Source organism: Astatotilapia calliptera, chromosome 10 (genome assembly GCF_900246225.1).
Source record: "Astatotilapia calliptera chromosome 10, fAstCal1.2, whole genome shotgun sequence".
In the NCBI taxonomy this organism is placed as follows: domain Eukaryota; kingdom Metazoa; phylum Chordata; class Actinopteri; order Cichliformes; family Cichlidae; genus Astatotilapia; species Astatotilapia calliptera.
The window spans coordinates 32,713,592-32,739,774 of NC_039311.1; the positions used below are offsets into that span (position 1 = coordinate 32,713,592).

At 46.0% G+C, this 26,183-nt stretch overlaps 2 protein-coding genes across 2 annotated transcripts; one reads left to right on the forward strand and one right to left on the reverse strand.

Annotated features, from left to right (window-relative positions):
• The first annotated feature begins 1,178 nt into the window (after window positions 1–1,178).
• LOC113030994 (nuclear pore complex protein Nup98-Nup96-like) lies at window positions 1,179–7,045 on the forward strand. The gene is made up of 13 exons (XM_026182811.1): window positions 1,179–1,272; window positions 1,373–1,612; window positions 1,823–2,007; window positions 2,264–2,526; window positions 2,600–2,869; window positions 2,993–3,150; window positions 3,491–3,631; window positions 3,812–3,948; window positions 4,023–4,244; window positions 4,503–4,744; window positions 5,021–5,175; window positions 5,631–5,742; window positions 5,947–7,045. The coding sequence occupies exons 3-13, from the start codon at window positions 1,835–1,837 to the stop codon at window positions 6,141–6,143; spliced, it is 2,070 nt and encodes a 689-aa protein (XP_026038596.1). The 5' UTR covers window positions 1,179–1,272; window positions 1,373–1,612; window positions 1,823–1,834; the 3' UTR covers window positions 6,144–7,045.
• A 4,590-nt stretch (window positions 7,046–11,635) lies between these two features.
• LOC113030608 (apoptosis-associated speck-like protein containing a CARD) lies at window positions 11,636–14,473 on the reverse strand. The gene is made up of 4 exons (XM_026182206.1): window positions 14,407–14,473; window positions 13,365–13,662; window positions 12,415–12,462; window positions 11,636–11,999 (listed from the first exon to the last, which is right to left on the reverse strand). The coding sequence occupies exons 2-4, from the start codon at window positions 13,660–13,662 to the stop codon at window positions 11,746–11,748; spliced, it is 600 nt and encodes a 199-aa protein (XP_026037991.1). The 5' UTR covers window positions 14,407–14,473; the 3' UTR covers window positions 11,636–11,745.
• Between the last annotated feature and the right edge of the window lie 11,710 nt (window positions 14,474–26,183).

The window sequence follows — 26,183 nt, forward strand, 5'->3', positions numbered from 1 at the left end:
CCTGCTCAACATTTGGCAATAAAACCCTTTCTGATTCTGATTCTGATTCAAATAGGGAACAAATGTAAAGTACATGATGGTCCCAAGTGCCACCATATACAACTACATCATCCAGATAGCACAACCCTCCAGATCACCAAACACCATACAGAGATGTTGGAACACTGCTGGTGCATTTTCATATCAAACATCCTTGAAAGAGTAGTTGTCAAACAGCTAACAGATCATCTGCAGAGGTTTATTTGAAGAGTTTCAGTCAGGTTTCAGAGCTCAGCACAGCACAGAAACAGCTTTAGTGAAGGTTACAAATGATCTTCTTATGGCCTCTGACAGTGGACTCATCTCTGTGCTTGTTATTTTTTTTAAACATCAAACTTGATTATGTTACCAAAAAAAACACTGATGTGAATAAAGGACAAAAATAACTTTACATTGTGTATAAAAATCTGAAATGTTTGTTCCTCATTATCAACAAATCCATCTATGATTAATTTAAGAAACTCATTTGTCGCTATATTCTTGTTCAGGTATGAAAATGTCTTTAAACATACCCTATCTATGCCATATTTTGCTACTGTCTGCTGTGTATCTTCCTCTAGTTCCCAAAGCCTGGTTGTTCCCATCTATGGATGTAACATTCATGTGAGAAGCTCTTTGTGCTGAACTGTGTATTCATCCTGTAGTTAATGTGATTCCTTTGTATGGTGTGTGTTGGAGTAGTGTGTTGTAAGTGTTATCTCCCAGTGTCCACCTTACAATATGAAGCGCCTGGAGACACCTGTTGTTGTGATTTGGAGTTATATAAATAAAGTTGAATTGAACCAAATCCTCACATGTGTAAACTGTAATCACTCTGCTTTAGCTCTGCTTACTTATGTGTGTTACTTTAACAGAAGACAGGAAGTGTGTGAACCCCACACCTGCAGGAATAAAGGTGTTCAAGGTGTGGGGCGGGGGTCATTTCAGGGTCAGAGTTCTTTGGAGGATTTAAAATGATCAGTTTTCTTTGTAGCAGCGCCCGGGGGTCCAATTGCCTCTCACTCATCTACGCAAACTTGTTGCCGTTTTGTGTTTTTGTGATGTTTAGACGCTGACAGACTGTTTGATCTTTGTAAACAAACTCAGTTTATATTATGAGGGAGATTTTTATAGAAACCTGATTTAATTTGTTTGATGACAGCGACATGTTCCACGATCACGCGGCGATGAAGGTTTCCACGGACGTCTCGTCTCCTCGCCTCGTCCTGCCGGCCGCTCAGGGCCGACCCTCTGGTATGAAACGCTCGCTCCCTCACACGATGTTTCTCATCAGTCTGTTAACAGGCTTCAGTAAAAATGGCGGCGACGTGATCAAACTTCTGTCTCTCTGCAGTCGGCGGTCTCCTTCAGGCTCGATTCACCTCGGGCCTCTCTCAGCTGTCAGACTCTCCCCGCCCTCTCCTTCCTCCATCACGGCCGTCTCCAGCCAGCGTTGAAGCCCCCCGCTCTCTGCAGTGGGCGGGGCCTGGCCCGTCCCCCTTCACGCTGCCCTCCCGGACTCCGGAGCCTTCATTTAGGACGGTTGGCGTTCGGCGGCCCCGTCCCCCTCAAAGAGTCGATCACTCACGGGAAGGTTGGTGCTCAGGAGGTCGGCGTTTCCTCTGAAAACACCTCGAGTGCTCAAAGTGACGGTCACGTGTCACTGAGTCCTGTTAACGCTTAGAAATCCAGTTTAGAGGTCAGAGGTCAGAGTCTGTAAAGCATCATCTTCATGTGAACGGCAGGTTCTCCGAGAGGAGACAAGTTCTCCCCCTAAGCTCAAAGTCGGGCCGCTGTTTTTCAGGGAGGTTTACTCATGGACACCGGGCTGTTCGCCGTGCGCTCCTTCCGGGTCGGGTGGGGTCCCGGCTGGACGCTCGCACACTGCGGCAGCCGGCTGAGCTCGCCAACGTCCAAGCAGTTCGAGCACCAAGAAGTGACCGCAAAGACAGACTTCAGCTTCCTGCCGAAACCTGCCAGGAGCAAACCGTAAGAGCCACGAACACGCCGCACGCCAACACATCAGCCAGGCTGCGTCTATAGTTACCATGACAACATGGCTCCATCATGTGAGGTGAACCGTACAGGCACATTTTCATCTGCCTGTACGGTTCACCTTGATGTAATGTGCCGTCGATCTTAAATGGTTTTACTTCCACGGCGCGCCCCTCCTCCTCGCCGGCGAGGAGGAGGGGCGCGCCCTCCACAGATCAGCTCCATTAAACTGCTTGATTTGGTTCTGCAGACTCACAGAAAGCCCCTACAAGGTAGTGGTGGAGCAGGTGGTGGGTCTGGAGCCTCCCAGAGGGAAAACCATTGAAGAAGAGGAAGATGAAGAGAGCCAGGCGGTGCTGCAGCGCCCCCTGGAGATCTGCCTGAAGCACAGCATCGTGGAGGTCCCCGACAGCTCCGCTTGCCCTGCGGTGCGACCACAGCCCGGCGTGGTGGCGCTGCACGAGTATGCCGAGTGGATCGCCGAGCTGAAAGACAGACGAGGCGACACTGAGCGTAAGTGATGACATCACAGCCGAAAGATGACGCGTTGGTGTTGGCGCCGGTTTAAACGCTCTCTCTGCTGCAGCGCTGCTGGGGTACTGGGCCGAGGTCTGGACTCTGTGTGCGGCGCTGTGGGGCCGGCTGGGCCCCTCGGATCAGGAGGCCGAGGTGCTCAGCGAGTACGAGCAGCAGCTGGAGAGGAGGCGGAGCTTCTCGGCCTGGCTGTCCCGCGGTGCCTCCCACAGGGTGGAGGAGGAGGTGGCTTTGGCCGGGAAAGGTCACCATGTCGACGCGGTTTTCAGCTACCTGACGGGAAACCGCATCAGCGAGGCGTGCCGACTCGCCCAGAAGGAAGGTGAGGTTCACTCGCTCAAACAGGAAGTAGCAGCGATAAGTGTTGAATGTGGCGCTCAGTAGACACGGCGACACGTTTTCCAGTCTGTAATGAAACCTCAGACTGAACTGTTTGTCCGTCCAGGAGACCACCGTCTGTCCCTGCTGCTGTCTCAGGCCGTGGGCTCGCAGTACTGCAGGGACCTTCTCGCCCTTCAGCTCGCCGACTGGCACCGCATGCAGACCGACTGCTACCTGCCCGAGGAGCGACTCCGCATCTTCGCTCTGCTCGCCGGGAAACCGGTATGACGCCATGACCAGAGTCTATAAAGCTAATGTCACACATGCAGTATCTTCTTCTGTGGTGTTAGAGGTCGTCAGCTAACGACCCGAATTAGTGCCACCTTCTGCTGGTTTTGGCGCATCACGTCCTACCAGGAAAGAATCAACAGCGTGTAAAACAAGAAATATTTTCACGAGCTTCTCTCGTGGTTATTGTTCAGTGACTTCAGTCGTTGCATCCATGTTAATAATGCTTGTAAATCATAAAGCTGACGTCAGGGTGAAATCAGGGCCTGCAGAGATCTGCACAACCTCCACTCAGTCTTCAGCTGTGGTTGGATGCTGACGGTGTTCTCTGCAGGTGTGGCAGTCCACCGACTCTTTGGTGAACGTGTGCGGCGAGCTGGACTGGAAGCGCTGCGTGGCCGTCCACCTCTGGTTCATGCTGCCCCCGACTGCCTCTGTGGCCGACGCCCTCGCCAGATACGAAGCCGCCTTTCAGGTGAGCCGCCGCTGATTTTCTTTGACTTCATTTCTGACCGTCGAGCGTTCAGGTTACATTTACACTCGTAAAGCTTCGTTTCACTGTGTTCAGCAGAGGGCGGCGTGTGCGGCGTGACGGGTGTAGCTAGTGACCTGCTTGTGTTCGTGCTTATCGGTGATCGTTGTTTCTGTCCTGCAGGGCTTGTGTGAGGTGGGGAAGTACGCCTGTGCACCCCTGCCTCCATACCTGGAGGCGGAGCAGCCAGATCTGGAGGAGGCGTCCAAACGGCCTCTGTACGACCTCTGCTTCCACCTGCTCAAACTCTACAGCGACAGGTAACCAGGCTTCAGCCGCTGGTTGGGTAAAACGTGCAGAGCGCTACTTTAACGCTTCTCCTGTCGCCCTGCAGACACTACGGCCTGCAGCAGCTGCTGGAGCCTCTCGCCGTCACCTGGGAGCGCCTGGACTACCGCCTGAGCTGGCACCTGTGGGGCGTCCTGCAGGCGCTGCACTACACCCACCTGAGCGCCCCACGGCAGGGCCTCCTCCACGCCAGCTACGCCGCGCAGCTGGAGAGCGCCGGCCTGTGGCACATGGCCGTCTTCATCCTGCTGCACATCCCCGAGCACGCGTACGTTCACCGCGCCGCCAGCAGCTTGGCTCTGAGCCAAACAGGGCTCAGGTTGTTTTACGACTCGGAGCTTTGAATCCTCGAGTCTCATGGAAACAGCTGACGGCTCTCAGCTGTAGGCGTGTTGGCTCGGTGATCTTCAGTAACAGTCGAGTTGAACGTGGTCGTTGCGCTCCGGCCCGCTTTGTTCTAAAGACCGTCCTCACTTTAGATCTCAGCTCGTTGTTTCCTGTCTGATCTTCTTCTCTGCGTCTTCAGTCAGAGGGAGCGAGCTGTGAGGGAGATGCTGGCGCTGCACTGCCCCCTGCAGGAGACGGAGGACTCAGTCCGCAGGGAGCGCTTCCTGACCGAGCAGCTGCTGATCCCGGAGCAGTGGATCCACGAGGCCAAGGCCACCCGAGCCCACCGCGACGGCGACAGACACCAGCAGGCCCTGCACCTGTACCGAGCCCGATACTGGAACCAGTGCCACCGCCTGCTGATCCAGCACCTGGCCTCAGGTAGACCCGCCTGTTTGCACACGCGGTCTGAACCACGTCCTGCAGAAGAGTCAAAAACTGCAGGCTCCTCTGATCTGAATAATTAGCATCATTACATGGTTACATTAGAGAGAATTAATGTTCCTGTTGGTTCAAAAACACGATGAGCCAACAAGTGCTGCATTTTTTTTTTCATTCATCAAAGTCTAAAAAGCTGAGGCGCTCGAGTCCACACATCACGCTATGTTTCATGTGTGAGATCAGTTTGCTGAATCTCGCTCTCTCTCCCCCTCTCAGACTGCATCATCAACGATAACCACGACTACCTCCTGGAGTTCCTGGAGGGTCTGGCGCTCCCCGAGCACTGCGCCACCATCCAGGACTGGGACACAGCAGGGGGCGTTTACCTCGACTACATCAGAGTCATAAAGACTCTGCAGCACATCCAGCAGGTACCAAACACCTCTGAGTGTTTCTGATGCTCAGCTCGATGAGGGCGACTGTTCTTTCAAAGTAAAAGTACTTCATTATGATGCTTATTGAAGTAGAAGCACAAACTTACTGTAAGTGTAAAAGTAGTGATGCAGTAGTTATAGAAACACGTTTTCAGCTCAGGTTTTTCTTTTCCTCACATCTCTGGCGTCTGCGGCGTTCACACGAGGCGATGTGATCGCAGCTCGAGCTCATTTCTGGTCGTCTGCATTAGAGCGATGAACACGAGCAGCATCGAGTCTCTGCTTCACGCAGCACGCCGTGGTTTCATCCAACAGTGTTTGGAGAATAAATCTGAAAGCAGGGCTGTAAAATGCTGTGAAATGTTGTAAAGTGCTGTAAAGTCTTCACGTGTTTTTGTAACTGTTTCGTCCTCACGCCGAGTTTGATCTCGTGTTTCCGTCCTCGCTGTCAGATGGAAAACGCCGGCTACGAGCTGGAGCGTCTCTACACCGATGTGACGTCTCTCTGCAGCAGGATCGAGCTCCTGCCCTGCCGCACCGCTAAAGACCGCCTCGCCCAATCAGGTAAGAGAACAACTGCATCTTTGTCCTGATTGGCTGATGTCAGACGGAGGGGAGGAGTGTGTGACTGAAACTGTCCAGGCGCGCAGTAGCTGACACACGCACACCTCTCTAACAGAAACGAGCAGTTTAAAGTCTGAACAGCTTCTGCAGCTACATCAGGTGATCTAACAAAGCCCCGCCCCCTGGTCCCCTCCCTTTCTGCAGAAATGGCGAAGCGCGTGGCGAACATCCTGCGTGCGGTGCTGAGCCTGCAGCAGGGCGATACGGCCGACTCCCTCAGCATCCCGCTCGCCCAGCTGGCGCCGCACATCAGCCGCCTGCCGATGCCCGAGGACTACACGCTGGAGGAGCTGCGAGGCCTCACGCAGTCGTACCTGCGACAGCTCATCGTCAGCCAATGAGAGCGCAGAGTGGGACGAGAAGCTTCGGCTGCTCAAACGCCTCGAAACTGACACCATAAAAGATGAGGCGAGCAGTGTGTGACCTTTAACCTCACGTCTGTCAGTCTTTTAGCTTGTGATCAGATTTAAAATCAAACAGGAAGTGACACGAGATTTGCAGCGACAGCAGGGAAGCAATCAGAGAAAAAAGGTTCAAATACTTCCTGAGTGATCATCAGAATTTATTCTTCCTCACTTTATCTTCAATGAAATAAAACGACCTCGAGCTCAGACGTGATGAAGGGCTGCTGCAGGTTTGACCCGCCCACCAGAGGCCGCTCCACCGCTGACGTTCCTCTGCAGGAGCCTCAGGCTGAGGCTGGAGATGATTTTTCCCATCAAACACCTTCAGTTTAATCGTTCAGGGTATTTGTTCTTTTGCATTCTTTCATTAGCTTCTCCTGAAACATCAGGATCATTTGATCCGACTCAAACCTGCTGACTTAAAGCAGACGAGTAAATATTAATAAACAGGAAACTGGGGGAAGAAACGGGACACGAGCAGTTCGGAGTAAACAAAGCTCAATGTTTAACTTCCAGAAACAGCAGTCTCCTCCTCTTTGTGTTGGACTCGACTCGTTTGACCTCTGACCTTCAGAGAGCGGGTCGACGTGGTGTTTCCCCCTCGGTGGGTTTACAAGCGGCTGTCTGTGTGTGATCACAGAGCAGGCGGCGGTGGATGTGTAAAATGTTGACGCTCTATTTTTGTAGGTGTGTTCCTGTGTGGATGTAACTCAGATCGTTAGTGTCGCAGCTTTAAAGTCAAGAGTTTCCTCCCAAAGCGAGCCGCCGGCCCGAGGTTTCACTGTAATTATATAAATATTGTATATTTTTGGAAATCAAACGGGAACATCAGGTCGTTTTTATCCTCGATTATTATCAGATCGGATGCAAAGTCTTTGGAAGTGAAACTCTGCTTACTCATTTATTTTTCTGTTGTAGATGAACGCCAACGATGTTTTGGGGTTTTTGTTTTTCAAAGTGAAATCGGTTGGACTGTTTGAAACTGTCGTTCACTCAGCGATGCTGCAGTGTGTGTGTCTGCTTGTTTTCCTCATGTTTGATATTTTTAATAAGTCAAGTAGAATAAACAGGTTGTTTCACATTATTGTTTTTTGAGCTCGGGATCAACTAAAGCTAGCTGGGAATAAACGTGCTAACAAAGCTAGCTTAAAAAAACAAACCAGCAGACACACGGGGTGAAGCTGCTTCACCTGCACAGGTCAGAAACAGACGTTAAAGCCACAGCAGAACCAGAGCTGTGGGTTTAATGCCCGTCACGAGCGTCCATAGCCGGACTGGCCAGCGGCCCCGATTTTTTGTTTTTATGGGCCAATGGATTTTAGGAAGGGTATATATAATGAAAGGTGTTGGATTGGCCAATTGGTCATGATCGACTCTGGGCTGGACCAATTACAGCCGAGGAGGCCGGATGCACCCTCCCCCTTGTTTAGCAATCACGTGATTTTCGCGCATTGCATGCCGGGAACTCGTGGCAAAACAATCCAAGCACCGCAGCAAATGCAAGCATTTTCAGCACCGCAAAACGTTCATTCTCCGGTTCCAATACCTTCTTGCTTTTTCTTTGCCGCACAAAAAAGGAATGTACAAAACGAAGGAGAACAATGCCGGTCCGTACAAAGACAGACTCGACGAAAAGACAAAGAAAAGATACGAGGAAAAAATCAAAGGAGTGAAAGGGTCAGACCCTTACGAGCACACAGAGGGACAAAAGACGTCAGCGTGCTGCCCAACTTTCACCACGCTCATATTTATAATTATACGGTTCTTGGAGTGAGTGCATACACTCATGAAGTTTAGTAACTTCAGGTCACTGCAACAAGCCCAGGTACAGTTTACCGACGGATGGGTGCAGGACCTTGAAATGCACCGTGTAGAACGAAAGACCATCGTACGAACAAAGGTAAGTTTACCAGTCTCACAAATCGTCGTCATAAATACACATTCGTTAACCGTTTATTAATAGGACCTTTGAGCTCAACGGTAATTAATTAGTAGTGGAAATAATTTCTGGTTCATTACAGAAATGTAGCAGTGACAATAATACTGTATGTTGTAATCGTACTGGACAACTGGTGATACAAAACAACTGTTTTATCCTGTGAATAAAAGTATATGTTTTTGTCAATGTACCATAATAACAGAAGCGAAACGCAATATTGTGTCAGGACAATTCACTATTTATGCACAATAAACAAAGGAGCATAGCGCGACAATTTCTGTTCAGCGCCAGACTTGCTTGTAACCTATAACCTATAAGAAAAATGACGTATTAACTACTACAAAACTCTGACCTTTGTGGGAATGCCTGGAGCAGACTAACCTGTGAGCTGGAGTGTTCTGGGACGTTATATTTGGTATATCCAGGCCATCCGTCGGCTCTTACTTCGGAAACATGGCTTAAAAAATTTCTCTTCAACGACGTAATCCGATTAAAAAAACGATCTCTTTACCCGTCGGCTTCTTGTGGCTGTCATGCGACCGGCTATTGCAGTTAATAATACAACAGCTTCTTGCCATTTTTTGTGTTTCTTTTTATCGCTGTGTAACTGAGTTCAATTGAACGCCTGCGTGCGTTAGTACCTCTTGCCACAAGTTCCCAGAATCCTTTGCGGTTTTACCCCTGAATGACGTCACATTTTCAATCTTTATCCTGGTGGGCCGGTCTCTAGTCAAAATGCCTGGGCCGATTTTTTTTGTCCCAGTCCAGCCTTGCGAGCGTCCCCGTCAGACTGACGTTCTCCGTGGAACCTGAACTCACCACAGAGCTCGTTCTTTATTGGTCCCTGTGAGGAGCACGGTTTGTCCTGAGCTTGCGTGTGGTTGGTCAGGTGATGGCGCCTCTGAAGAATGACCCACATGGTTTAATTTGAACCAACCTTCAAATTAAACCATGACCAGAAAAACTGAGCTTTATTGTTTCAGACAGGAAAAATGTACAAACGAGTTGACGTGGCTTTGAGGCTGGAAGCAGCTGGAGCTGGATCGCTTATTCTTTTTGGGCTTTGATGGTCCACCAAGTGCAGCCTGAACAAACCACCATCACAAAGTTAAAAGATGAGCTGGCAGATCAGATATTTCAGTTGTCAGATATTTCAACCAGAACAGTTTGAGGGGAAAGCCAAGCGGGCACTCTGGTTTATCTTCTGAGACAGTTGTTGCCTTTTATTGGATCTGATGGCAGAGAGCCGACGGCAAAGGGCCGCAGGTTTGAATCCAACCCGGACAGCTGCATTCACTTTCTGTGGTAAACGGTGATCTGCTCACACCATGAGCTAACCTGGCACTCAGACCAGTTTGTTTTTAATATTAAGGCATAAACTTATTCCTGCAGCCCCGCCAAAATAAAACCATGATCCTGTAATGAGCCAGAATTTTAAAAAAGGCCCTCACAGGATATAAGATTGGAAATATTTTGGTTGATGGGGAGGGCTCTAAAACGGACCTCTAAGGTTTAGATATGAGAGCAGGAACAGTCTGAGAACACCAGCACAAACACTAAAACACCAGATCATGTGCAGGGATGGTAAACGGGCAGTAAAAAGAAAAATGATAAATGGTTGCCATGGCGTCACCCTGCCAGTGCTGGATATACAGTCTGGTCCAAAAATATTTAACTTTTTTTCTCATTTTGGTTCTGTACATCGCCGCAGTGACGTTTAAATGAAACGACTCCAATGCCGTTGAAGTGCAGACTTTCAGCTTTGATTTTTCTTTTTTTTTAAACACAATGCCTTAATTTCAGGGGCGCAAAAGTCATCGACAAATAAGTAAAAGTAAAATGTTCATTTCTAATACTTGGTGGAAAACCCTTTGTTGGTGATGACAGCCTGAAGTCTTGAACTCTTCTGCGTATGCTGGGTTTCCTCCTTTCGCTCTGCCAGGGCGTTTCTGCAGCAGCTCTCAGCTGCTGTTTGTTTGGTGGCCTTTCTTCAACAAGTGAAGACTAAACTCGGGTTAAGATCAGTGAGTGACTGGGCCATGGAGGATATTCCACTTCTTTGCTCTAACAGATGTGTCTGTCTGGATGAATGTGATTTCACTCTTACCTTGTCAGGCTGGAAGCTTTTCCACCGTCCTTTAAAAGAAGAAACTGTTACTTTTGTTTTGAGGTAAACTTTCAAAGGTCAAATGAGTTTCTGCTGTTTAAATGTAATTTACTCCCCAAGAGGCGAGCCTGGGGAGGAGTTCACTGGCCACGGCCCAGAGCTCATGACGGGAGGTAATGGTAGACTTCTTATCTCACAAAAGCTCCAACGCACACTGAAAGTGTCTAAAACCACAGCGGACCCACTGTGACCCCTTTAGGTGTTTTTACGTACCGACTTCAGGCTCCGTCGGCTGATTTTGAATCACCTTCACCACGTTTCCTCTTCTTCCCTGAAAATTACATTTTAAAAAGTTGAACAGAGATTTTAAAGGTTGAATATGTCAATAGATGGTTTTCAATGAATAATAATTCGACACTTAGGCTACGTTCACTCTGCAGGTCTTGATGCTCAATTCCGATTTTTTGATCAAATCCGATTTTTTTGTCTGCTCGTTCACACTACAAATAAAATGCGACAGCAAACGCGCTCTAGTGTGAACGCTCAAAGCGGCCGCATGCGCAAAAGAAGACGTCACACACAACGCGCTCTGTTTAGACCCAGAGCAACAGCATTGTTTGACTGATGGCCTTAATATAAAGACTTCGGACTTCACGTTTCACGATTTTTGCTTTAAGTTATTTTGTTATTTGCATAATAATGTAAATAACCTAATAATGATCCTTGTTGCTGTTTTAGAGGAGCGCTGCTTCAAAGGATAGCTGCAGATTATACAGAACAAATAAAATGTTCACGTTTCTCCAACGTTGTCTTCCCAACAGTTTCACCGGATGGTCAGGAAGCGTTCGCGATGTCTTCTCCGGCGCTGATAATCGGCGTCTGTCTTGTGTCAGTGACGTAAAAGACGAATTTAATGCGACTTGACCGTCAAACAGCAGTCGCTTTCTGAAACATCAGATATGTATCGGATTCAGGACCACATACAAAAGTGACCCAGATCGGATTTGAAAATATCGGATTTGTGCCGTTCACACTGTCAGACCATGATGGGATAGATGGTCGCAGAGGGTCAAAAAAAATCTGATTTGATGCGCTTTCGCCTGCAGTGTGAACGCAGCCTAAGTATTACTGTAATTAGTGGAACATGCGGCTAAACATGTCACCCCTGGTCTGATTGGGGAGGGGACCAGAGAAAACTACAAATTTGCACACCAATTCAATATTGATTTTAGTGACCTCCGATTGGCGTAACCGGATGTCATTACTGCCGACGTGAATTATGATTTTACTGAAAACTGTCTGGTAACTTCCTGGTTGAGTAGAAGTTTGTGTTTTATTGGATGAAACTTGTTTTCTGTGACCAAAGAAAGGTAAGCGCTGACATGCTGGTGTGTGATTTACCACACAAATTTTAATTTATTGAAGCCCAACATAAGGTGCCACAGATGTACAATAGATGCACAAATATAAAATGTTAAAAACACAAAGTTCTTTCAGCTGAGGTCCTCAATGAGCATTGGCTCATGTTTCTTGAGGCTTTGGTAGAAGGCTTCTTTGGCGGCATCGCCAGCTTTCAGAGGGCCGTTGTAGAGCGCCCTCATCTTCTCCTGAGGGGTCTGCTGAGCTCTGATTTTATCATAAGCCTCTTGTTGGATGATTTTTCCTTTTAGCTCATCCAGAATCGGTTCGATGTTGCTCACTCTCTGGATCAGCTCGGCTTCATGTGCATCCACAAAGTGTTTTTGTCCTGAGGGGAAAATGACAGCGACTGATTGGAGTCTTGCTTCATTGCTTTTATATCAAAATGCAAGAATACATTTTTATTTAAAAACATAAATCACTGAAGTTTGTTAAAGAAAGATCCAGAAATATTGATGTCATTGTTTGGGTTCTCTGGTAATGAGACCAGAGGATTATTATACGAGTGGCCTGCCTGTGTTTTACTGATTTTATCCTTTGTTCCTTTTTCCATCGTCATTACTGTCAGTGATTCATTTGTGCTGTATTATTCGCCTCCCAGGAGTTTTGATTAAAGTTCTTTATTTTTCACCTGATCACCGTCTCATTGGTGTCTGCAGTTTGAACTTCATGAACGTGACAAACGCTGTGACACATTTCTGTTTCTAATCAAACACATTTACTGAGGACAGCTGTGTGCCTACCATCAGCCAGAGCTCTGACACCAGTTGCTCCTGTTGATGGTCCTGCATCTGAAAAAAAAAAATTGGGTTGTTAAACAAATCAACTGCTCTCATCCGCTGTAACTATAGCAACAACAAAAACCCACACAGGTAAACAGACTCAAGTTTGTTTGTTCTGCCCACTCCTGCTCTACCTGAAGGAACTCCAGCAAATGTGAGGTTTTACATCCTGGTCTTACGTGCTGCCTGCAGAATCTAATTTAATGGTTTGTCAGCTGAGTAAATGTTGTACCAGTCATTTCTTAGCATATCTGATTTCAGAGCATGTCGAAGTATATTTAGTGTCACTTTCATTATAATCAAAGTTCAATATTTTTGAAAGGAAAACCTTTCCCTACATTTGCTGTTCTTTATGACTGAGTTCACCAGTGCTTTATTATCCCTCTTACAGGTGTGTGTAGTCTGCATGTGCTCAGCTTCATCTTCCTTAAATTCTAAAATCTGCTCCTGGTTTGTGGAATTCTACTTTCTTGTTGCTTCCTCAGATTGGAACTGATGACTCTATATCTGTAACCTGCCTGCCAGTCTCACTGTTATCTGCATCTTCAGCAACATGAGAGCTGTGAATCTGGAGACACTTTAAGACACAGTACCAGTTTTCTCCACAAAGTAAGCATGAAACCCTCCCAGTGGTCCCTGGTTTAATCTGGGAACATGTGATGTGTATCTGGCACTTTCATAAAACATTTTTTGACCTTTCAAGAAATGTGGAATTACAATAAAATGAATAAACATGAATAATTAAATCTTAGATTCTCATTTTAACACGAAGAAAGAAAAAAAGACCTAAACATCAAACATCTGTAAAAACCTCTTTATTATCACTTACACTGACCTTTAAAGCTTCTGCTGTTGCTCACAGACCATCTGTAGAAACTTCACATAAACATCAGGTCACAGGATGAACTCACCTCTTCTTTCACTCTCCTGTTTCTTCTTCAGTCTTTCCACAAAGGGGCGCAGTTGGTCCTGAACTGTTGGGTCCCTCCGAGGTATCCGATCCATTATTTTATTGATTTCAAGGACAGATGTTTCCACTCCGTAGTGCTCGATGATTACTTGGGGCATCTCTTCTCTGGGCTTGTCCGTCCTTACATGTTTGGGGATACCCGACAGAAAAAGCATCATCTTCTTGTACTGTGACCCATCGAGCTCTTCGAGGATCTCGGTCAGAGCTATTTTCCACTCTTCCTCTGAAATCGTTGACATCTGACACACGGACAGAAACGCTCTGTTACACCAGCTCCATGAAGCCAACACACTGAGAGGTGAAAGCACACTGTGCAGTTTTCACTGCACCTCACATTCATCTGAGAAGTTTCATTTCTACTTTCAGCCTTGTTTTAACACTTATTGAAACGCAGTTTGAAGGCCCCGCCCTCTGAGAGCTGTCATGTAAACACAGAGTGATCTGTGTGTTCTGCTTCCAGCTGTGGGAAATCGACTCGGCAGCAGATCAGAATCACAAACAACAACATTTACACAGAGGCTCTATAGTCAGAGTTTCCTTTGCACTGAGCCTTTCTATTCTCCATGAGGGCAGGTGTTGTTCACCAGGAGGACCCGAGGACCCCGTCTGTCACAGCACTGACCTGCTGCAGGTCATTTTGTAGCTCCGGCACTGCTCATCCTGTTCCTCCTTGCACTAAGGAGCAGGTACATACGACACACACTGTATACAGGCTTTTGCAGAGGTGCTTTATTCATCGTCTGCAGAAAAAAAAGCTTCCCTGAAACAAACTTCCTGATGGGAGGAGATGCTGCCCGAGGACAGAGCTGCTGTGCCAATGACACGCACTACCAGGAAACAGAACCCGTAACAGGCGATAATCTGCTCTCACATTTCTTTGTTCAAACCACAAGATCAACAATAGTTTATAAATGTAAAATTCTTAACTATAAAACATTTCTTTTGTAACAGCTTTCAGGGAAAAGCATTTAAATAATACTCACTCCTGCTGGTTTTCAGCCGCAGCTTAGTTTACGAGTTTCAGAGCAGCAAACTGTTTGAGGAAGGCGGGAAAGCTGCTCAGTGTCATATTTCACTACGCAGCGTCTGTGTGATGTCAGCGCGCAGGTCGAACATACCAACTTAGCTTTTATATCGTTTGCTTGTCAAATACACACTGATCATAACAGATACACACACACAGATTATAGCATCCCTGTTTGTTCAGAAATACATTTTAATCCTCTTAACAGGCAGTTTCAGAGTCACAGTCCCCATCCTCATACAGAATGGTTTGGCCCACAACGGCTGTACAGCACACTTCCTGTCTCTTCTTAAAGTAACACAAATATGTAAGCAGAGATGAAGCAGAGTTATAAGATAAGATAAGATAGAACTTTATTAATCCCTCGGGTGGGTTCCTCTGGGAAATTCGGTTTCCAAAAGCACAGCACCGACAGAAGTTACAGTTACAGAATGTTATATATATATATATATACACACACACACACACACACACACACACACACACACATATATAAATACAGAGACAAATATAAATAAAAATAAAATATACGAAGGGGATAAATAGAATAAATAGAAATAAAAAATAAAAAATATTCATAAATAAGAGAGAACTCTTTATTGTCATTTTACAGTCGTACCCAGTACAATGAAATTAGAAACTGCACAATGTGGGACACCCCCAAAACCACAGAGGTGTTTGAGCTCTGTTGGAGGTCTGTGTCTACCCAGGGACATGGAACTGGACACCCTTTCCACACACTCTGGGCTGCAGCTCAGACTTCCTCCTTCTGAAGTTCTTTTGTCTTGGTGGTATTGAAGTCCAGGTTGTTGTTGCACACAAATCTGGCAGCCTCTGAACCTCGGCTCTGTACGCCGTCTCATCTCCCCCAGAGATGAGCCCCACCGCAGTGGTATCATCTGCAAAATTGTACATGTGTGTACAGTGTACAGTCGGGGACTCAGTACACAGTCTTGTGGAGAGCCGATGTTAAAGCCTGAGGGCTGAGGAAAGATGAGGCCCCACTTTAACTCTCTGTACACGGTCTGACAGTCTGTTGTCATGGCTGTTACCATAACAACAGTAAACTCACGGGGTATGTAGACAGGTCTGCACTTTACAGTCAAATATTCCAAATCCGGAGCTTTCTACAGTCTTTGTGTTTTTGCACCAGCTGTCACTGATGTGCAGGGTGGGCCATTTATATGGATACAGCGTAATAACATGGGAATGGTTGGTGATATTAAAGTCCTGTTTGTGGCACATTAGTATATATGAGGGGCAAACGCCTCAAGATGGGCGGTGACCATGGTGGCCATTTAGAAGTCGGCCATCTTGGATACAACTTTTGTTTTTTTCAATAGGAAGAGGGCCATGTGACACATCAAACTTATTGGTAATGTCACAAGAACAACAATGGTGTGCTTGGTTTCAACGTAACTTTATTCTTTCATGAGTTATTTACAAGTTTCTCTTTGTTCACAGCCATTGACATGTCGAAGAGGTTAACATGTGAGGAGCAGATCGAAATCGTGTTGATATCTGGTGAACGCAGTAACCGGGTCATTGCAGCAGATTTCAATGCAAGACACCCTACGTCCCATGCTACAGTTAGCAAACTGCTTGCTAAGTTTGGTGAAACTGGTTCAGTGTTGGATTTGCCAAAATGTGGACGCAAGAAAATGTCTGTGAAGGTTCTCAGTCATCCAGGTCATCGTAGTCTAAGGAGCTTGCAAAGAAAAGCGTCTGGACTTCTTTTAGTTGCTTGAAGACGTTTCACCTCTCATCCGAGAAGCTTCTTCAGTTCTAAGGTCAAATGGTGGAGAGTCCCAGATTTAAACCCAGAAGGAGTTTCCCCCCACAGAGGGACAAAGGACCCCTGATGATCCTCTACCTAATCACATGAGCCAAGGTGTGAAAAAACCCGAAACCCTGGCTGATTGAAAGAACTCTGTGAAAACAGGTGTGGGTCACAAACTCTGTGATCAAGGCATTCCTTTGTCCCCCTCCCCAGCCTCTCGAGGTTCTGGGGGGAGGCTGTAGTATTTTATCACAGGCACATCCCTTGTGAAGGTTTGTTTGATATTTGGTAAGCTTCCTGCCCTTTTTATGGTTTCACTGTGTTGTGTATGGTGAACCAATACAGGAATTGAAGCATATATTGGGTGTGGGGGAGATTACCCCCTTTATGACCAAGGATGTTGTTAGAAACAGTTGTGATCAGGAGGTCACACAAACGCACCCCCATGAAACACACATTCTCACATACACACACATACAAGTTCTTGCACATGCTTTTACACACACACACACACACACACACACACACAGTACCTTGTCTTTGTAACCAAGGGGGGTTTTACGAGGGGAGGTGCTTGTGCAAACTTGTGTAACTGTTTTTTCCAATAAAAGGCAGCAAGCAGAGCCCACAGCGTAGCACTCGCCGCACGTCACTGGAGAGCGGCATTAGTCGGCGGATATTAGCTACTCACAAATGGCACCCTTACAAACTCCAGCTACTGCAGCATCTCAGCGAGGATGACCCAGATCGGCCACAGAATTTGCAGAATGGGCAAAACAAAAATTGGAACAGGACCCTCAGTTCAGGCAGAAGATTTTGTTCAGTGATGAGGCAAACTTTTATGTGAATGGTGACGTTAACAAACAAAAGCACCGCTATTGGTCTGACACTAACCCACACTGGATGGATCCCTCCAAGACTGTTGGAACAACAAAAGTGATGGTTTGGTGTGGTATATGGGGCACAACGATAGTGGGTCCATTCTACATCAATGGAAACCTCGAGGCCACTGGATATTTGAAATTGCTACATGATGATGTGTTTCCCTCTTTATGCACTGAAGCTGGCATGTTCCCTGAGTTTTTCCAGCTGGATGGTGCACCACCACATTATGGGTGCAGGTACGAGCATTCCTAGATGAACAGTTTCCTGGAAAGTGGATTGGTCGTCGTGGGTCAGTTGAATGGCCCCCAAGGTCTCCCGATCGGACCCCCTTAGACTTTTATCTTTGGGGTCATCTGAAGGCAATTGTCTATGGTGTGAAGATACGAGATGTGCAGCACCTGAAACTACGGATACTGGATGCCTGTGCTGGCATTTCTCCTGCGGTGTTGCTATCAGTGTGTGAAGAGTGGGAGAAGAGGGTTGCATTGACAATCCAACACAATGGGCAGCACATTGAACACATTTTATAAGTGGTCAGAAACTTGTAAATAACTCATGAAAGAATAAAGTTACGTTGAAACCAAGCACACCATTGTTTTTCTTGTGACATTACCAATAAGTTTGATGTGTCACATGGCCCTCTTCCTATTGAAAAAACAAAAGTTGTATCCAAGATGGCCGACTTCTAAATGGCCACCATGGTCACCACCCATCTTGAGGAGTTTGCCCCTCACATATACTAATGTGCCACAAACAGGACTTTAACATCACCAACCATTCCCATGTTATTACAGTGTATCCATATAAGTGGCCCACCCTGTAGGTTGAATATTTCTTTGACGGCTTCACTCTCCTCTAGTTTTGCTCCTTTACTGTTTGTCCCAGTTTACGTTATAACTGCATGTTTGTATTTTGAATATTGTCTTTTTTAGTGTTTACTTCCTGACTAATCTCAAAACAACTAAAGGAGGAAGCTTAACAGACAGCGAGACTGAGATAAAGGATGGTAATGATATTTCATGGTGGAAAAGCCACGGTGGGCCGGCCCCATGAGGAGACTCCATGGAAGCAGAGAGCTGGGAAAGAGTCACACAACAGAGCTGAGCTCACTGCCTCTGAGCCCCACGAGTGCTCGCCCTGCTTTCTGTCTGCACGAGGATCTGTGTCACTTTACTGCTGACTGTTGCTTTTCCTGTGACAGGAAATCAGACACAGGAGGATTTTGTAAACAGATTTACAGAACAAACAGTTAAATCAGAGCCTTTTTTATTCCAACATAAACATTCCATCATCCTCAACATCAGAGCCATTAGTTATGATTATGAGAATCTACTGCATTACAGCACTGACAACATGAATATAAACGTACAGTTCTTACACACAGGAAAAAAGATGACAAGAAAAATCAGAATAACCAGTTAGGAAAGAAGAAAGAAACAGCACACATTTCATGATTTGGAATATAAAACTGATTCAAGAGAGATTTACATTTTTTATTGAAACTCAAAATCTGCAGCCTGAACACTGGAACTCATCTTTACTTCTCCTTCGCTTTAATCTTCATGATCTTGTTTCCCTTTATTTCTACATCTGCTGAGAACGGCATTTTCTCCAGCAGTCTGTCCTCAAAGTCGCCCTCCAGTCTGACACCAAACGCTTTTGCCAGCAGGGATGAAGTCGCCACAAAGGACTGCACCTCTCCGCTGCCGATCTGTGCATCCACCTCTGTTTCAGTCTTCTTGGTGTCTTTGATCCCAATGATCTCGATTGTGACGTTCTCGACTGTGGCACTTTGAACCTGCAAAACACCAGATTGACCGTAGAGATCAGGACATGTTGAACCAATAAAACTGAAGAACTGTTTATTTAAAAAAGTGAGCAATGATGATTTCATAGTGAGTCTCATCCTGCAGAAGAACTCCAAATCCACCATCTTGTCCTGCAGCAGACAGTCCTGGTTCTGCTCAGGTAACAGCACATGAACATGTTCTGGAGTCACCCTCCAGCTCACAGAGCAGAGCAAAGACTGATGTCACCAGCTGGAGTCCAAGATGGTGGAGATGAGTCTGTCGGACCACAGGGAGACCCTCACAGTGAACCACCTGGTGGGGGCACTTAGAACAGGTACGGCTGGATTAACTAGAGAGCAGAGACTCAACAACAGTGAGGAAATGTTCCAGTAGGAGGTCAAAGCTGACAGTCTCTGCTTTGAATCAATACCAAATATAAAACACATTTCAAACTGAAGCCAGAATCAGAAATTACCTTAAAAATTCTGGTGAAATCTGTTGAGTTCAGCGATACTGAATCATAGTAGCGACTCGTCTTTACATTGACCACCCTGACAGAGTCTCCACATGATCTCCAAAAGTTGATTCTGTTCATCTGGACGTAGCGTTTTGTGGGAGAAACGTTTCGTCATCATCAGGTGACGTCTTCAGTCTCAGCTGACTGCAGGTTTCTTATAAACAGGACATTTGCATAATGACTGAAACCAGCCCACTGAAGGGACAATGGGCTGGGAGGTCAGTTCCTTAATCTTAATTATGCAAATTCTCATGACCATTGATCAACAACCACTGACCAAAACCTACTGATCAAAGACCACAGATCAATAACCATGAGTCCCATTCACAGAGAGCTGGGGAATGGCTGCAATCACAGCATTGTAAGATGGTGACAGATGTACCCTTAGGCCCCTCCTCGATCCAGAGATGGTCTTTGGATTTTGTTGAAAAGGTGAGAGATGTCATTATGGAGGGAGATGAAACCATGGTCTCGTACAACGTTACATCTCTCTTCACCTGCATCCCAGTCACGGAAGCGTTGGAGGTAGTCCGTAAGAGATTACAGGATGACCCCAAGCTCAGCAACAGGACCGCTCTCAGCATCAACTAGGTGTGTTTGCTTTTGGAGCTGTGTCTTCATTCCACCTACTTCACATACAAGGGTCAGTACTACAGGCAGAAACATGGGTGTGCCGTGGGCTCCCCAGTTTCAACCATCGTGGCCAAATTTGTACATGGAAGAAGTGGAAAAGAAGGCTTTGCTATCCTACCCTGGAACACCACCAAGCCATTGGTTCAGATATGTGGATGACACCTGGATGAAAATCAAATCTCAGGACGTGCCACAATTCACAAATCACATTAACTCGGTGGACCGACACATCAAATTCACCAGGGAGGATATGAAAAGTGGCAGGTTAGCCTTCTTAGACTGTGAGATTTCCATCAGTAATGGGGGACATCTAAAAGCTGACGTGTACCTTAAACCTACACAAACAGATCAGTATCTAAGGTTTGACTCTCATCATCCACAAACTGGGCGTCATCAGGACGCTACAACACAGAGCGATCACCTTCCCCACAGACACAGCAGCCAGGGAGGCAGAAGAACATCAAGAAGGCCCTGAGTAAATGTGGTTATCCCAGCTGGACTTTTGTCAAAGGCGGGAAGGCGCCAAAAGAAAGCTCCAGCTGATCCAGGAGAGAAGGACAACCGCTGCCTAAGAGAAAACCTGTAGTGAACCCGTACGTGTCAGGAGTATCGGAGCAGCTGAGACGCATTTTCTCTAAACACCAGGTCTCTGTGGCTTTTAAACCCCAAAACAGGCTGCGCCAAAAACTGGTCCACCCCAAGGATCGGGTCCCCGACACAAACAGAGTAACATAGTGTACGCTGTTAAGTGCAGGAGGATTGGCAGGATTTATACATCGGGGAAACCAAACAACCTCTGGCTAAGAGGACGGCACAACACAGAAGAGCCTCCTCGTCAGGCCAGGACTCTGCGGTCTATTTACACCTACAGGCCAGTGGACACTCTTTCAATGATGAGGATGTAACATCCTGGACAGGGAGGAACGCTGGTTTGAGGGCGGAGTCAAGGAGGCCGTTTACGTGAAAAGGGAAAGACCATCTCTGAATGGAGGAGGGGCCTAAGGGTACATCTGTCACCATCTTACAATGCTGTGATTGCAGCCATTCCCCAACTCTCTGTGAATGGGACTCATGGTTATTGATCTGTGGTTGTTGATCAATGGTCATGAGAATTTGCATAATTAAGATTAAGGAACTGACCTCCCAGCCCATTGTCCCTTCAGTGGGCTGGTTTCAGTCATTATGCAGATGTACTGTTTATAAGATTGAAACCTGCAGTCAGCTGAGACTGAAGACGTCACCTGATGATGACGAAACGTTTCTCCCACAAAACGCTACGTCCAGATGAACAGAATCAACTTTTGGAGATCATGTGGAGACATTGCCAGGGTGACCAAAGTAAAGACCAATCACTTCTGGGATTCAGTATCGCTGAACTCAACAGATTCTACCAAAATCCAAAAGGTAGCTGCTGATTTTAATCTGGGCAGCGTATGACACACAGACTGCAGTAACACAGGTATCTTTGATAACTCTCTCAGCTCTGTATAACACTGCTTAACCCCCCACGCTCTTATTCTGAAAGTTTATTTTCTCCTAACCAGCAGGTCATTAGAGACTTGCTGAAGGCAGCCAGTCATATTTCTCTGCCATTTACTTAAAAGCAGCACTCAGGAAGAATCTGGTCCTGGTCTTTATCACAGTTTGAGGTTTTTTTGAACCAGTCATGCCTCGTGAGCTCTCTGTGGTTCTAAATGTCGGGCTACCTGTCGACCTGTTTAGCTGTTTATGAGATTCTCAGCCTGTCCTGATATTTGTGTGCAGGTTCAGAGTGCTGCAGTCCAGAGCGTCACCATCGAGATTATCGGGATCATAAGAGCCAGCGCGACGCAGACTGAGCTGGAGGCGGAGCTCAGCCATACAAATAAGGTGCAGCAGTTTGAGGTGGCTTCGTCCCTGCTGGCAGGAGCGTTGGGTGTCAGCCTGGGGGAGGCTTTGAGGACAGGCTGCTAGATAAAATGTCCTTTCTCAGCAGATTTGGCAATCAAAGAAAACAAGATCATGAAAATGAAATCCATCAGATAGAAGCAAAGATGGCGTCCACTGTTCAGGCTGGGCTGCAGCCACATGATTCATCTATTTTTACAAAAGTTGTTTTTTAACTGAATATTTTTAATATCCATCCATCCATCTTCATCCGCTTTATCCGGGGCCGGGTCGCGGGGGCAGCAGCCTAAGCAAAGAGACCCAGACCTCCCTCTCCCCAGCCACCTCCCCCAGCTTGTCCGGGGGAACACCAAGGCGTTCCCAGGCCAGCCGAGAGATATAATCTCTCCAGCGTGTCCTGGGTCTGCCCCGGGGCCTCCTCCCGGTGGGACATGCCTGGAACACCTCACCCAGGAGGCGCCCAGGAGGCATCCTTGTCAGATGCCCGAACCACCTCAGCTGGCTCCTTTCTATGTGGAGCAGCAGCTGCTCTACTCTGAGCCCCTCCCGGATGGCCGAACTTCTCACCCTATCTCTAAGGGAGAGGCCAGCCACCCTTCGAAGGAAGATCATTTCTGCCGCTTGTATCCGCGATCTTGTTCTTTCGGTCACTACCCACAGCTCGTGGCCATTTGTGAGGGTAGGGACGTAGATCGACTGGTAAATTGAGAGTTTTTAATTGATTATTAAAAATCATATTAAAAATATTTAATATTTTTAATATGATTTTATTAAAAAATTAATAAAATCATAAATAAAATCACCCTGATTTACGAATAAATTCTTTACAAATCCTACCATGTGGATTCATGGATTTTTTTTCACATTCTGTCTCTCACAGTTGAAGTGTACCTCTGGTGCAAATTACTGACCTCTGTCATCATTTTAAGTGGGGGAACTTGCACAATCGGTGGCTGACTAAATACTTTTTTGCCCCACTGTAAATCATTAAAATCACATTTTTAATACAAATTCTTACACAGCTGTAATGCATCCATATGAAGGCATCTACTTCAGCCTGAAAATCAAAGCCAGTCTTTCTTTAATGCATTTTTTCTGATTAAATGTTCTGATTTTGTCTGATTGCAACTTGTTGTCAGATTTATTATCGTTGGAAAGTGTACACTTAACCTCCTAAGACCCGAACTCTTTCATGGCATGCACTTTTAATTTCTCTTTGCTTTTTGGATTGACTGGGACCTGATGAATGTAAAAACAAAGAACCAGATTACCAGATTTTCTTTACCTGATATTTGTTTCTGATAAAAACGAGGTCCACATATGAACCATTCATTTTAAATTTCGATAGAACAGTAGCTGTATAATGTCCTCGTAAGTGGATATCAGGCCCTTGTATAGGAAGATTTAGTATTTTGGTCTAGACAACCCAAAATGTGATGTCCACATATGTGGACGCCAGGTCCTAGGAGGTTAAAAGATCTGATGTGAAAAAAATCAGAAAAAAAATTCATATATGATATTGCTATATCACCTTTTGTCAGGGGACCCGTGTGGGTACGAAGGGGAGCTAATGGGTATAAATTTTGAGGGATGCTCAAGGGTTAAACAAGTTTTAAAGGTCTTCTTGTGCAGAAATAATAAGACGAAGCTCCAGCTGTTCACACTCTGCATGCAGTGTTAGAGCAGAACTCCTCAAACAACTTGTCCGGTTTTTCTCATTTTTGTTCCAGACAGTTTCTCACATCTAGCACATTCAATTTAATTGAAGTGTTTAACGTTTAGCATCTAACAGTATATTTATGATGTACTTGTGTCACACTAACATCACCTGCTGCTTTGCTTCGACCCTCCATTCCAGACTAACGTACGAGGGGTCATAGAGTAATCTCGTATCTGCCTTGTGCTGCTCGTCACTCGGGCAGTCTGGCGCATTGAAGGGTGCAGAACTTTACTTACGGTGGTACCTGCCAGCTGTAATGATCTAGGGAGCTTCTAGCAGAGATGTAGCTTGGTACCAGGAAACTGTTTGAGGCCCTCAGGCCAGTGGCAGTATGTTCCCGACTCCACCCTCTCCCTTTGTAAGTGGCATGTTTGACTTTGTTTAAACAAATCTAAACACGACAGCAGCTGAAGTGGATCTCTGTGAGTAACAAAGGAGGAAGAAAATATATAGAGAGGAGAAAAGCAGGGCAGAGGTGAGTGGAACAGATAAGGAGAAACATCTGAACATCTGAATAACTTCACATTATTCCTTTAACTTTAGTTTCGCAGGGCAGCCCAACTCAGGTCACTGTGACAGTGGGATTCTATGTCTTTTTTGTGGTGACCAGAGGTGGGAGGTAACTGTCTGTACTTGAGTATTTTACTTTTACTACATGTTTAAACAAATATATGTACTTTCTACTCCTCACATTTTAAAACAGGCTTGTTACTTTCGGTTCACCACATTTGAGGGGAGCTATTGTTTCACGTCCCTGCAAACCTTCAAACTGTGCGCCTAAACACAAACGCACGAGAGGCAGTGCTGCTGTTGTATTAATCACCAGGAGATGTGACATACAAAGAGATAAAAGAGGCAAAACTGTGCCACGGTCAGGACTAAAAGTGAGCCGGTGTTTTTATTAAGTGTGCCAATGTAACAGGACTTTTCATGCTTCTGATTTGCCCTCCTTACAACCTGATAGATCCTGTTCACAACTGACCTGGCAGTCATGTCGTCAGTATTTACTTCAGTCCAACTGAAAGCTGTTGGCAGTTATTTTCAGTTGGTGAATTTAAATGTATGGGAATTAGGGATGGGTTTCAATTCCTTGGAATTGTTTGCCATTTTTGCAAACGATTCCCTTATCGATTCCAGTCGCCCCGATTGACGTCACCACGTTGCGGAGAGTCATTTACCTGGCAGGAAACACGGCGCCTAAGCGGCTCAAATGCTCAAAAGTTTGGTTACACTTTACGAGAACGGATGACAACAGGGCAACTTGCAATACTTGCAAAGTACATATTTCATTTAAGGGAGGAAACACTATGAACATGCAAAAGCATTTGCTCACAAAACACGCGATGACCTTAAATGAATGTCGTGTTTTTAATTCCGCTCCGGACTCGTGAATCTCAGCCCAGCAGCAGCGGTAACGTTTGCACGTCCTCTCCCTTTAATGCGGCAGGTAAATAATCAACTAACAGTGCATATTATGTTAGCGCGATCTGCCTTATTACAAACCTGCCATTACTGTGCATTTAGGCGACCATGATGAGAGAGACAGACAGAGTCTGGCTCAGATGCTGGCAGTTCTCGCTGCAGTCTACCGGTAGCGTCTCCTTTCAGGCCAGGATAGACGAATGTCACCGAGCAGTGACTCAGTTTGTGGTCAAAGGCTTGCACCCATTTGCCACAGCAGATGATTTTCAGTAAGTGAATGTGTTTAATTGTAGGCAGGGACATTACTGGATATTCTTGTGTAATTGCTACAGAATAATATTTATTTTATTGTTTTACAGTTACAATTTTTTTCCCCTGGGGACCCTGTGACACCCCATTGAAGAGCCACAGGCTGTGGATCTCTTAAGATCTCACTGCTGGGGTAGTTTTCTCTTTCTCTTCAGGAAATAGGTTGTTCAAATCTGGGGAGTTAAAATCAGTTGATTTTAGAATGATCATTTCTGATTGGATGATTAGAACTGAAACCATTTGCCTGTTTGTTGTTGATTCTCCCACATTTCAATTCATCTAAGCCAATTTAATGTCTCTGTTTTCAGTCTGACAGACACACACACACACACACACGTACACACAGATCCATACAAACAACAAACTAAGGAAGTTTCCCCATTCATTTGAATTGCAAAACGTCTAAAAGAAGGCACAAACCCAGACCAGCTTGCAGCCCTACCACTCAGGCATACTTTATTGCAGAAACATCATTTAAACTTTATACAGGTCACAAGACTTCGGACTTTTATTGACTAAATCTGTGTTTTGATATCTTTTATGTTTCTTTTTCATAAGAGCAGTTTATGTTTTATGAAGAATTCGATTTTTCTGGGAATTTTCCCACCACTGAATGATCACATGACCTGCTGTAATACCTGAGGGTGGAGAATATTGATGATCTGATATTGTCGTGTTGGTGTTGTTCCTGGAACAACATAGTAAATGTTGTTCCAGGTTCAACATTGCAAGTGACCAATCACATTGTTGTGACTTTATTCTTTGGCGCACCAAGCCATTCGTGCATTTATAA